This window comes from Podarcis filfolensis (assembly GCF_964270895.1).
Source record: "Podarcis filfolensis genome assembly, chromosome: 6".
Classification (NCBI taxonomy): Eukaryota; Metazoa; Chordata; class Lepidosauria; order Squamata; family Lacertidae; genus Podarcis; species Podarcis filfolensis.
The window spans coordinates 24,736,354-24,750,574 of NC_139609.1; the positions used below are offsets into that span (position 1 = coordinate 24,736,354).

General features: G+C 37.5%; 1 protein-coding gene and 1 long non-coding RNA gene across 4 annotated transcripts in view; one reads left to right on the top strand and one right to left on the bottom strand.

The window, feature by feature from the left end:
• Nucleotides 1-14,221, top strand: part of LOC310765601 — a 131,216-nt gene that overhangs the window by 95,696 nt on the left and 21,299 nt on the right. The window lies entirely within an intron of this gene.
• Nucleotides 1-14,221, bottom strand: part of ARHGAP29 (Rho GTPase activating protein 29) — a 101,168-nt gene that overhangs the window by 41,737 nt on the left and 45,210 nt on the right. For all 3 annotated transcript variants that reach the window (XM_083620564.1, XM_083620565.1, XM_083620563.1), the window contains exon 2: nucleotides 12,650-12,993. In XM_083620564.1, coding sequence (XP_083476690.1) covers nucleotides 12,650-12,911 — 262 coding nt within the window. In that variant the 5' untranslated portion in view covers nucleotides 12,912-12,993. The remainder of the gene's footprint in view (nucleotides 1-12,649; nucleotides 12,994-14,221) is intronic.

The window sequence follows — 14,221 nt, forward strand, 5'->3', positions numbered from 1 at the left end:
AGAACCAAAGTTATGTGTTGTCAATGCATAGAGGAGATGATTAACATGTAACACTGATTTCTGCAAAATAAGATCCCATTATATTATCTTGACTCACATATCAAAAAAAGACCTTATAAAAAAGCAACCTGTAACTGACCAATTATCTGTGGGAATTTATTTATTTTATGCAATACAATTTATTTCTTACACATAAATTCCACCTTTCTTCCTACATGGAACCCAAGGTGGCATAAATGTGATCCTAGGAAGGTCTGCCATTCCATCTCTTAAAATGTACCTGAAGCTGTTCAGACCTGTCATTCTTACTTTTCTCACTGAGTGAAAAACTCATTACAATATTTATGTGGGACAGCTACAGGCCAACAGGTTTATAAACACCACAGCACTTCTATACTGCAGATTTGTAGCTGCGGGTTTAGGAACTTATTGTTGCAAGCATCTTCCAAATATGGAAATTTGCAATGATTTGAGTACACTGGATCAACAGGTGTCTCCTTTTCTCATAGTATGAAATTCAGTCTTGAGTCCCATGTGACCATTACTTCAACCAAAATGTAACAGCAATAATTAAGGTTTTTTAAGATACAGCAAGAGATAACCTTCTACCGTTAAATGTGCTGTCAACTATGGTTTATCCTTGAAAAATGCCTTATTCTTAGTTTTCCTCAAGCCATTCAGTATTTCAGTAAGGCAACTTGTCAAACACCAGCAAGCCAGTTCTTCCACATTCACATTTAAATTTACAGAGCAACTCTCCACTGGGGAGGAAGCACTGCCACAATGCTGCTTTTCATCAATCTATTTCAAAATGTTCTATGCCTCATTCCTTTAACTTCTTGAATTTTATATGCCTTAATATTCCAGTCTCATCCAACCCAGATGCATTTAGGCAAGCTAAGCAATATAATATCCGATTTAGCAACTTCTCTCTAAAATTAGGCTTTTAAAAATGAGTGCTATTACCAAGGAGTGATTTCTGGAATTTTGTTTACCTGATGTGGAGTGTTCAGAAATTCTAATGCAAAAGAAACAGAAAGCCATCTTGAAGCTTCATTAAGGAACAAAGCTTATTTAAGTAGCTATCTACGTTCAAACTGTAAGCAGTTTGCATTTCCTCACAGTTCTTCACTCACATTTTTATAGTATTATCGGCACCACACAACAGTAGTCAGTAATCAACTGTCATATAGTATAACACCATTCCATTTTATATATATATTTTTAGCCAACAACTTATAGAACAATTCAGTCAGTTATGCATACAGCATTTCCAAGATTTCAGAGTCCTGTTTTTCTCTCCCTAAGGAAGCACATGAAGCACAGCAATCCATCAGGGTGAATGAGAGGTCTGTACATGTCTTCAGTATCTTCATCCAATCCTCTCTCTCTCACCTTGATATAAGTTATTGATCCACCAGACCATGCAGCAAGCAGAGAAGGGCTGTATGGGGACACAGAAGTTTACAGATCTCCCTCCCACTGACCCCAATAGCCCCAACTGCTGTATATTCATGCATGTAGGGTGTCCTCTGTGGGCAGGCTTGTACTCTTACTATTTTTGAACAGCTTATTTAGACTTTGAACTGCTACTCGCTTTCAAGTAAAAACAAAACAAAACAACTCTACTGAATAGGTTAAGGTTTTCAAGTATTAACCTGTTTTATCAAAAGGCTGCCAAAATCCAGAAACACTAGTTGGTCTCATGGCCAACATTAAACTTCAGAGTCACAAAACTCTGACTCCCAGTGCCAGATTTAGATAGGTGGTGCTCTTTTTTAAAGTAAATACAAAGCTCCATTGCTTTCAAAATGGTACAGCTAACCATATGTTCACTTTTCACCCACAGAACTTATTGCCAGAAATTCGGGTCTTCGGCTAGATTGAATCCTTTAAAAAATTGAGAATGGGATCTAAAGAACAGTAGATGCCAGCAGAAAAAATTACTTCTTGCTGGAGAGGAGGTTGTTGATTTTCCTTCCCAAACACAGCCCTTTGTGCCACATTGGGAAGCCATCTGGAGTAAATTCAGTCTTCAGAAATACCTTTTTAAGGGCTCCCATGGGAAAGGCAGGACATTGTATATACAGTACTGTATTGTAATCTGGATCATGGCCAAAGTTATTTTGTGTGTGTGTGTGTGTGTGTGCGTGCACACACACACACGCACACACACACACCCTCAACAAAAACATATATATATGCCCAACAACATTACTACATAAATTGTTAATGAGGAGCTATAATTGTTATTAATTTTTTTTAAAAAAATCTACTTTCAAACTCAACATAGTATTCAAAAGTTAAATACAAGGTAAAGTAGAAAAAGAATCAAGTCACAACACACACACACACACACACACACACACACACGTGTGTGTGTGTGTGTGTGTCTGTCAAAATTAATGTTTGAATTTAATATTTGAATTTTTTAGCATTCTAACCTGTCATTTGTCCTGTACTTTCCCATTTTCTAAGCAACTGAATAAATGAAAAGGCTATTCTCTTCCAGTCTACCTAAGCAAAGACCACACAAAGCAAGGATTATGGGATTACAGAGTGTTAATAAAGAGGTGGACTTTGCTTTGTCAACCTTAAGTAGTATCTTACTACAGAGGTAGCCCAAGATATTTTGCTGCCTGCAGCAGAAAATATAACGCTGATAAGAACAAACCAAATAAATGAAAATTTGACTCCACTTGTGAATATGCCAACATTTGCTACCTGGGGGGGTTGCCTTAACCTGCCTAAAAGGCTTTTTCTATTTACTACTTTGCAGCAAAAACTTTCAGGGTCTATGCATAATGCTTTATTTTTAACAACACTTCTGACTTTTTATATGCAGCAAATGGTCCAAAGGCATAATAACTATGGTATCTGAAGTTTCATTAAGAAGTTTCAAACTAATTGACCTATTACTATTTTCATATTCAAAGCATGATTGGATTGGCTGACAATTGGCTAACAATCCCATTTCAGGTAAAACAATGCTGTGTTCTTGACCTGCTCTGTACATTTTGTGGCTTTATAAACCAGAGCTTCACACATTTGTGCACAACCACTTTGAACTTTCTTTCACACGTGGGAAAACATGGCTTAAAGGTGGCCTCCAGATCTCAGCTTGTCTGGAATTAATTAATTATAATCTACAATTTTCACAAAACAGGAAACAATGGTGGACTGTGCCTTCCTGGTTTGTTTCTCTTTTTGAAGCAGCAGCCTCAGGCTAGTTACCCACATTTGTAACATGTAGTTTGCTCCAAAGATATCACTAAGCAAATCACATTGTGAGGTATCTATCTTATCTATCTCTCACCTTTTTCTCCAGACTGGAACTCAAGGCAGATTACAGATAAAACAAACAGCTAAAAACATTTTAAAAATCATTTAAAACTAATTACACACTAATAAAATTAAACCAATATATAAAAAAAATCTACTAAAATACAGATAATAGCAACTATAATAAAATCACAGCACCAGCCCTTTCCTTGGAAATAGATAGTTCCTAAAAGCTTGCAGAAATAAGAAGATCCTTCACCTGCCAGTGAAAGGACAAGTAGGGAAGAACTTCTTGAGACTTCAAGCAGCAAAATTCTAAAATAACACTATTCTAACTTGATAGCTGTATGCCAACTTGAAGTATTTCAACTTTGAGGACTCAAATTTAAGGCTGTCTTAAAAAATGTGTATCCCGCCCAATCCCAAGAACTTGTAAGAGTCTTTATTTTACAATTTTAATTGCAAAAACATAACACTGCTCCTGTTTGATAGTGTACCAGTTCCCCCAAATTGTAACAATCTTTCCAGCAGCAAGATAACACACAGTATGCTTTTAAGTAAGCTAAGTGTTAGACCAAGTGGTGAGAGGCATCTCAAAGTGCTATGTAAAGAACCATCAAATTTTATTGAAAGGCAAGAGATGAGGTCCAGTTCTTTCCCGAACTTTACACTCACAAAGCACTGTTTTAAAAAAACCTGTGGAGTACTGCAAGACAAGTTTTTCTCGAGGCTTATCACACAGCACTCCTGCAATATTTAAAAACAAAGCTGCGGCAGGATGCCAGTTCTGTGGGAAAGACTCACTTGATTGGTCCTGACCAGGTGGCTACAGGCTTTACAGATGCACCATGGGATAAACCCACAGGAAAGTGCCTCCTTTAGCACTTAATTTTTTAAAATGAATCCTCTTCATAACAGCTTTCCATCTGCAAAGAGTTTTCCAGATTCACTGTAATATTTAACAGCTAAATAACATCCATAATGGAGGTTCTAATGTAAAGAACCTCTTGGATGAAACTGTCTAAATGAAGAACATTCAGGTGGACTTTCAGTAATAGTACAGCATATGGCTGAAAACCACCATTTAATTCTTTACTCATTTATTTAGAAACTGCTTTCGGTATCACACACCTAGGCTGGTGTAAAGTTAACACAATATTATATGATAATATTTCTCATATAAAACATAAACAGGTGCAACTACAGGTTACTAAAAAAACATTTAGCTGCTGTATTTGGTATAATTAATCTTCCTGAACAAAATGCAGTTTTACATTGTGATGCTCAGTAAACTCAAGAAGCGTTTTATAGTATCTACATATGGCTGGTCTCTTACTGACGGCATACATTTAAGTTTTGCATACCACTGCAAGTCTTCCCAGGGACAGTTAACTAGTGGCATGGAATAGTCATCACTGGTGCTCTAGATGAGTTGTATCTTATCCTATTTTGAAGGCATGTAATGCCACAAAAATTATATATAGTAAATTATCTCCTACTCAGCTTACTGTTGACATGAAATGCCAGCCCAAATATTTATCCAAGTAATGTTTCCTAATTTGAGGAAACAGCTGCATGGTGAGTGTCAGGTTGAGTACACAGTAACACCACATACTAGATCTACCTACTTATAGTTTTAATGAAGGAGCACCAAGATGGAAGTGTTCCAAGTTATTACACGTCCTTTGAATTAATGTTAGACAGTAATAAAAATGAGTGAGAGTCAAAGAAGATTTCACCCAATTTCCAGTATTCAAAACTCGTAGGTATAATCTAAGTAAAATGAAGCACTTCCAAATCAAACCGGTTTCAAGGGGCAAGATAAGCATGTACTTAAAAGTTATTCCTGAAAGCATTTTGCTTCACCCTTCTTCTTCCCTAATAGCAAAATCCTGTGAGTCTACTCAAGTACCTCTCACTGAGTTTAATGGGGGTTTACCCAAGCTAAGTGGATGTTCCTATACACTGGCAGAGGAAGAAGATTGCGGGGGGAGCGCATCGCCCCCAGCAGTGCGATCCCAGTGGGGCGCCATTGCTTCTGCCCACCTGCGCTGGGCGCCATGCCCACAGGATGTGCGCCACACCCCCGGGACGCACGCCAGCCCCACCCCTGCCTGCTGTTCCTATAGGATGTTCCTATATTTGAAGACAATGCTAACAGCTATACAATCAAATTTCAGAGAGATTATTCACCACCCTTAATTACTCACTCAAAAAACTGCATAAAACATACCTTAGATGCTAAGTTCTACACAGGTCCCTGGGATCTGTTTGCATGAATGGTGGCGAACACCATTTTAAAATTAATACAGGCTTTAATATATGTATACATACAGGAATGTAATATTCCTAAGGAAATTGTTTTACTAAATTACAGAAGTCTCCCAAGTGCCACATTTTGTTAAAAAGCCTCAGAGTGTACCAGTTTCAGATTTTTAAAAAAATTCTGACAAATTCTGAAAGCTAAAAATATGGCATTTTGAATAAGAGTAATTTTCAATGCTTTTTCATGCATCTTTTGAAAAAAGTAAAGGGAATGGTGTAAAATTTACTGTATTTTAAAACTGAAAATAGGAATGAGTCAAAACACTGCTAACAAAGTTTCTTGCATTAATAATACTATTCTAGAATACATTTTAAGTTAAAAATGTATTAAAAGTTCCACAGGAGTTGAGTTTAAATGCTTAACTACACTTGCTCATGAAACATACCCCTACCAACTGTTGATCTTTGACACTATAGCAACAAGTGAACATTTGTTCAGAAGGAATGCAGAGTATGCGATTGGGGGAAGGGGAGGTGGTCACAATTTAAGTCAGCTAGATCGTTAGACTTAAAAGTTAATTGGAACTCTAAGCTATCATTTATTGCATGGATTTCGCAGGTAATTTTGATAGTACATAGATTTAATCTGAACCATTTAAACATAGCTATATTATTCAATATACTCTTGAAATTATCTGAATACGGAGAATGTGGGCCTTCAACACTTGAGGCTAACACTGATATTTTTACCTAAATCTACATCAACTTAAAATGTATTCCCAAATAATCCCCTACCAGAGATCCCCAAACGTTTGCTGGCAAACATTTTTTCTAGTAGCCACAATGGCTTGACACTCATGTTTCTTTTTCCACTTGCAGTGAGGTTCTTTTGCCGGGTAATTTTGCCTGGGTTTTTACAGAGGCTTGCTGGGAAGGATGTGCAGGTATTTGTGCCAAGCCTTGTACGCACCACACTATTGCAGAATCTCAGTCTAGCCTGATAGTATTTTTGGAAAGAGGCATAATCAATCTCTCAGAACTGTTCACAGTTATTTTCCAACATGATAATCCAATAAGAAAGTATATTTAGATGTTCTCTCCACCGGTCACCAAACGTAGGTTTATGGTTACCACTGTAACCATATTTGCAGGTGCTGGATATATCAATAAAATTCCTTTGGCCTGGAGTTTCCCTCTTTCAAGGAAGCATGTGTGGGATGCCCCATGTTACCTTAAAGACACAGACAGGCAGAAATAAAGCTTCAAGCACCATAAGAGAGCTACAGGAATTGAAGAAATATTCAGAAGTCTTCACTTACTAGTTATCAAAAGGTCTGAAGAACATAACTCATGGGATACATAATGGAGCAATTTTCACTGAGTCATTGGAACTTGTGGTTGCCTCTTGCAATTCAGTCACATCCAGAAATGACTTTATCCACTCCTAGTAAAGGTAAAGGGACCCCTGACCATTAGGTCCAGTCGTGACCGACTCTGGGGTTGCGTGCTCATCTCGCTTTATTGGTCGAGGGAGCCGGCGTACAGCTTCCGGGTCATGTGGCCAGCATGACTAAGCTGCTTCTGGCGAACCAGAGCAGCGCACAGAAACGCCGTTTACCTTCCCGCCAGAGCGGTACCTATTTATCTACTTGCACTTTGACGTGCTTTCGAACTGCTAGGTGGGCAGGAGCAGGGACCAAACAACAGGAGCTTACCCCGTCATGGGGATTCGAACCGCCAACCTTCTGATCGGCAAGTCCTAGGCTCTGTGGTTTAACCCACAGCGCCACCTGCGTCCCTTATCCACTCTTAGCAGCATTCAATAAATTTAGTAAAGCACATAATGGTAGCTGTACAGAGCCAGCCACACATACAGAAAGCACATGCAACAATACCAAGCAGTCCAATGGTCAGGTGAATTTTAATCTTGGAGTGGTACCATGTCCTTACTCAATAAAAATCACCCAATGTATCAGAAGAGCCACAGAATTAATTTCATACCCAGCAACGATTTGATTAGATTTCTGCATTGCAGGGGGTTGGACTAAATGACTCTCAGGGTCCTTTCCAACTCTACAATTCTATCGTTCAGAGCTTTATATATTCACTAAACTCTAGACTGCACAACACTCTGTTTTTCAAATTGGAATTCTAAGTAGCTGTCATTCGGTGTCTGTGTCCTACTCAGCATAATCAAACCCTAAAGAGAGCTTTCCAGATATTGTAATATCTGAAGCACCTATAATGATATGCAGCCAATCCATACCATGTAAAAGTCCTGATGATACTGGAGGGTGTCTGGTTTACTGATAACTTAGACGCCTGTGACTATTACATAAAATATGATTTGATGAGCCGTAGTTTTACCTCATTGTTTTATAATTATTGGTTGTTAGAAAAGTGTTCATTTGCTGATTTATTTGTAATTACATTCTCTTGGAGAAGCAATACTATGCTTGGTACTTCTGTGGAGGAAATTCACAGGCATACACTACACCCTAGAGGAAACAACTCTTAAAAAGCACATAGTTTAAAAGCACATAGTGAGAAGGGATGGGAGCAGGAATCCTCCAACAATGATCATATAGACCTACAGATCAGGACTTTCTTTTCCCTTGCTTTAATTCTTCATTGTGGCTCAATTATGCCAACCCCCCCAAAAAAAAAACCTGAGGTCAGGTTCCACACAGCTTCAAAGATTTTGATAATCTGGGGTTTCCCCTCATCCTTAGAAGCTGTCTTATATGAATCAGGCTATTGATCCACTGAGTTCAGATTTGTTTATGCTGACTGCCAGCAGATCTCTATAGTTTCAGACTAGGGACATTCCAAGCTATACCTAGTGATGCAGCAGATTGAACCTAGGTCCTTCTGCATGCAAAGCAGATGCTCTGTCACTGAGCCACAGTTGTTTCAGGTCATATCACCAATGCCATGGCTACAGTGTCACTGGAGAATAGGAGTACTTTTTTAAACGGAAATGGCCTGGTTCACACATAACACAAACCAAGGTTTCATGAACAAACCACAAGTTTATCCAATAAGTTTTCCAGCAAATGAAAAAAAAACCCATGGCTTGTTTCTCTTAAATTTGAATTATTTCCAAGCAGCTCTTACCACGTGCCTTTGTAGCCTTGGTGAGTGTCTGGGTGTCAGGTGGCCAAACAAACCATGGTTATTAAGGAAGGGTTATATATTCATGTTATGCAAAACCATAATTAAAACAAACCAAGATTCATAAGCCAACAAACTACTGTTTCACTTTGTGCTTTTTGATAGCTTAACTCTGGTTTGTTTACTAAGAAACAAATAAGGGTTTAATAAACCATAGTTTAATAAACCCTGGTTTAGCGCTGTGTACCAGTTCACATTGAAGCAGAGTGATCAGTGATTTTACCTTTTTTAGTGATGCATATTAAGTTAACCAAATAAATGCATAATGCTGCCAAAATGACCATGATAGAAACATATTGATCAGCATATAAATTAATTGAATCTACTTGCATACCCCATGCTCTGAAGATGATGCTAAAATTTTAGGAACTTTCAATGTAATTACTTTAAGAGTTTTAACCTGCTCCATACTAAAATCCTAACAGCATATAAGTTTTAGCTGAAAATGTCACTAGATTAAAAGCTTAATTAAAAACCATTAAATCTTTAAAGGTTAATGGTTAAAAGCACAATAACTCCCTGTTCTTCCACTACTACTCAATTCTTTCCTTTCTCAAACGGCTCAATCTATTCAAGAGCCCTCACATTTAGCAGCAGTGACATGAATTGACCAGAATATTAGCCATGGATATGGACAAAGCTCTGCTTAGCTATAAAGTTCATAAGGTGGTTTTAATCAAGTAGAGTAACTATATCCTGCTCCAAATTTACCTGACCCAACTACAACTTGTTCTGAGCTTTCTGGCAGAAGGGTGGGATACAAATGTAACTAAAACAAATTTAGGAGTATTTTATTCCAAGTTTCAGGGAATACTGTCATTTATGAATCCACATTCATAAACTGGCATTTCCATTCATAAATTGGCATTTCCTTGTTTGTATTATTAAGCCCACCTATTAATTTCAACTTCAACATTAGTAACTGGTTTTGAGCTATTTGGACATTAATCAGTATGGTGGAAAAAGCAGTGATTGGGGTTTCAAACAATTCCATGCCTCTACAATATAGATCACCAAGCCAAAATCATACCTTATGGAGTATGTGTTAAATATGACCACCACATATGCTCAATTTTACATCACAAAACAGCAAGGCTGTAGAGTCTGTGGCAACACACACCACCCTCCAAAGTATTCTTCACTTTCACTATCCACAACATGATCCACAACACACCCATATCAAAGCAACTGAATCAGAATCCTATTCTGCCTATCTATAGCCTGTGTGAACATATACAACCAAGGATGGCAATTAGGCAGTAGTAGTGACAACTTGTACTTACTGAAAGAATGGAACTCCCACCAAATCCTCAAACTTCATCAAAATCAAAAGCCATACAGCTAAAAGGTTTGGGTGACTAGGAAAATTTGGTCCATGTTCACTAAGTAATGCCTAGCTATCATTTGTACTGATCTGCCAGAGCCAAACTCAAGAGAATGCACAGGCTGCATTCTTTATTTGAGGCCAAACATCAACATTATGAGTTCAGAGGCAATAGCCAGCAGAATTTATCACTACTTCCACATCACCTTCTTCTTCTGTCTATGGAAGTTATGCAAAGGAGTGGGGCAAAAAGATGAAGTAAGCAAGACATTCAGCAACCCTCACTTTGAATTCTTGCAGTCCCCCATTTCAGTATCTCCAATCCAAATAATTTTAACCTCATTCTACAACCAAATCCACACCATTACTGGACCAAGCAGGAAACTCAATGTATTTTTGAATATTTATCTGTTGGCACTGCACAGGCATGTACAAGTAGGGTTCACAACCAAAGCTGCCCTTCACATAAATAAAGGCACAGAGACACAAACTTGCAGTTAAAAACCTATAAGCACAGGATCATGCATTTTCTCACTTAAATTTTCTAGGAGCTACAAATCTTCTGTGTTTACATTTTAGTACCATGACTCGTATGTCAAGACTAGGTTATGGGTATAAATGCTGCTTTAGGATACAACACAGAGAATTCCTTTTGACAGCACTATTTCCCCTAAAGCACAGAAGTCTCCTAAATGGAGAACTGTATGCTGATTAACAGAATCTCAGACATCCTAAAAAAGCGGGGGGAAACTGTTAGGAAATAAGTCTTAATGCACAGAAACAAGTTTCATACTCATAGTGTATTGTTTAGATCTCACTGATGCCTAACAATCTAGATCTTGCTCTCAACACAATGGGATAGTGTTGTTTGCTGATTCTGCAACAAAGCCCATGTATAGGTATGATGGCTTTGTGTTCCTTTAAGATGTAAAGCTTAGAAAAGTTCTGATTTTAAAAGCAGAATATACTTAATTCAGTTGGATGAGGCAAAGCTGCTATAATACATTGGCAAGAAAGTGGGACTTTTGAATTCAAACAAAAGAATAAGGGCACACTTCTTGTTGATTTGTTGACAGCAGCATAAGAAGTGAGGAAAATGTATCATTGTTGCTCAAAAGCAATCTCACTGGGCATTTGGCAGATCTTCTCAGAAATTTATTCTGCTAAGGTACAGGTCTATAAAGCACAATGCTCGCTTTGAATCTACTACAAAGAAAGAAAGAAAATATTCCTAGAAAGGAATTCATGCCAGGTTAGCTGGTACCAGCTTCTTATTTACCTATATTATGAATATTATGTTCCATTAAGTACTGAAAACTACTTGTCTGAAGGATTCAGTTCTTACTCCACAGAGGATACAATGAAGAAACAGTATCCCCACTTGAAAGTTTCAACATCTGCAATATTATAAGTTATATTTATTTCTGTTGGATTTTTTCCTTATTTCAAGTAAGCGCTACTCTGACCTACTTCACTCATTTTACAGAGCAACTGTTTATGCATTCTCCTGAAATAGGCTATGAATTTATTTTAAATGTATTTTGTAAGAAAAACTGATATTCAATTTCAGCTCAAACAGGAACGTAAGAGATGTTTAGCTAGTTACCCACAAGCTAAATCAGTATAAAATCAGACCTTCTAAATCAGGGATGGGAAACTTCAGGCCCAGCAACCAAACACAGCCTTCCAGGCCCCTCTGTCAAGCCCTCAGAACTTTCGCCAGGTCACACACCCCTCCCCAGCCCTGTTTTGCACCCTCATTTGGTGTTTTTACAGGGCTGGAATGTGTTCATGGAACTCCAATAATGTTTCTTGCTTGCCTAGATGGAGGGGGATGTGCGGGTGCGAAGAAACTAGCAAATTGTTCAACGGTATTGCTTCACTCATTTTTGCCTCTTGCTCCACCTATCAATGGAAATGGGCCCAAGAAAGCTGACCAAAAGGAAATGTGAATCTACGGATGAAAAGGTTTCCCCTTCCCTAGTCTTAATCATACTACTGTACATCTCCAGTAGAGCAAGTATAATCAGCTTGCTTCTTACCCATTTACATCAGAATTCAAAGAAGAATGGAAGTATCTTTCTCTATCCACCAAAACAATGGGAAGATTGGCATAATTTAGCTCAGAGGTATGAAACAGAATCCTAAGAATTCAATGGGGCTTTGCAAGCCATCTAGTCCAAACCTCTGCTGCTTAATCAGGAAATCCAAAGCTACGACACTGCCACCAGTCTTTTCGCCACTGCTTAACAAACGATGGTGCCACTACCCCCTCAAGAAAAAAAAATCTATCTCAAAAGAAGTCGTGAGTCTAAACATTTTTCCATTTTTACCAGATGCCAATTTTTAAAGTTTTTTTTTTTAAAAAAAGGGAAGTTTAATTTTGTTTATGACGTGCCCATTTACAAAACAACTTGCTCAATGTTTCACAGAGGAAGTTAGCAAAGTAAAAACCACAACTTCCTGTATACCGCAAAATATACTCAAGAGAAGACAGCCACTGTTCCTTCTAAACATTTCTTTGCTCATATGCTAGCAAGTAAGAAATTAGCTACAAAAATACATTTCAAACTATTGGGAGTTATTGAAAAGCAGCTGACACACCTTCTGAAAGAATGGCTTCTTTCAAATAAAGTAGAACATCTGCAAATTTCCTGACATCATTCACCAGTTGCATGATGTACTCTGGGTCCACAACAGTGCTGTCATAGCAGTCCGAGTTGGAGCTAATGCTGCTCAAAGAACTGCTCTTGGTGCTGCGCCCCATCCCCCAGGTTCCTGAATTAGAGATGGTGAAGAAATTGGAGGTAGACAGTTTGGTTAATCCTAAACCACGCTTGTTGCCACCACCGTTCTGTCGCAACATCCCAGCCACTGCAGAGCTTATGAAATTTCCAGAGTTAACATTCACTGTTGCTTATGGTCCATCTGCCAAGCAAAATAGTGTCCTGAGGGAAGAAAAAACAGAAACAAATATGAGTCAGTTGAAAAGAGAACAGGAATACAACATTATTTAAATGCTGTTGTTGAATATACCTTTTTCATATTAAAAATGTTATTCTATTAATACAATTCCACATACTCAGCATACACAGCCCACATACAAACTCTTAAAATTACTAAAGTATATTAGTAGTAGCAGTAGTATGTATTTGAAAATATATTCCACACTGCATTATCTTAAAATGTGCTACTCTTATCAAGCCATTTCCAGATTTGAAGCTGTATACCAAAGCACAAAGGAACTTGATTTCAAAACTTTTCAAAGATATGGGGAGCACAGCATCACTAGAATTAAAGGTGTGTGTGTATTTTTTTTTAAAAAAAAATCCTGCATCTTTAGTACTGAAATACACATTTCAATGCATTTCACCACCAAAACAAGTTAGGTTACTTCACCTGCTACAATTCTAAGATGTATGCACTACAGATTCACATTTTGCATCTGTGAAAAAAGTTGATATATAAGGCAAATCCTCTGTTTCCACACCATATATATTGCTATAGAAAAACTGCAGAGAGCTATGATTGCATATTTCATGGAAGCATGAGCACTGGCCAAAGTGGAAGTTTTAGCAGGTACACGATATGGGTAATGTATTCTCATTACAATGTCAATATTAAAATGGTAATAATGTGAAGGAGTTATAGTAATACGAAATTGTGTATTTCACATAGAAAATTGTAATATTTAAATCTTTAAACCAAACCTCTGAAGACTTCATTTACACAAGTTTCAATTAATCAATTTCTGTCACAATCAATTAAATCCAATTTTCTCCCCAGAACACCTAAATAGATACTGTTAAAAATGCAAGATGAAATACTACTGCTTTTAAAAGCAACTTTTTATTTTTGAAATATAAAGTGATTTATAAATCTTAGTTGCTTTTTGAAGAGATGATTTGGTTTGTCAATAGCCGATATAAAACACATTAACTTGATCAAACTCTTTTGCTGTAATCTATGCCTCTCCCACAGTTTTACAAAGCAAGCAATACTTGAAACTGTGATTTGGCTGAAAAACACCTGTCAGTTTGTGTTCACAAATGACTTTCATTAATTTACTGGAGAAATAATTAAAGAAGAAATTAGGATTAAATCTGAATTCCAGACCTTTTACAGTCAATAGTTTTAAGCAGGACCAAGCCAGACAATTGACCACTTCCACTAAGC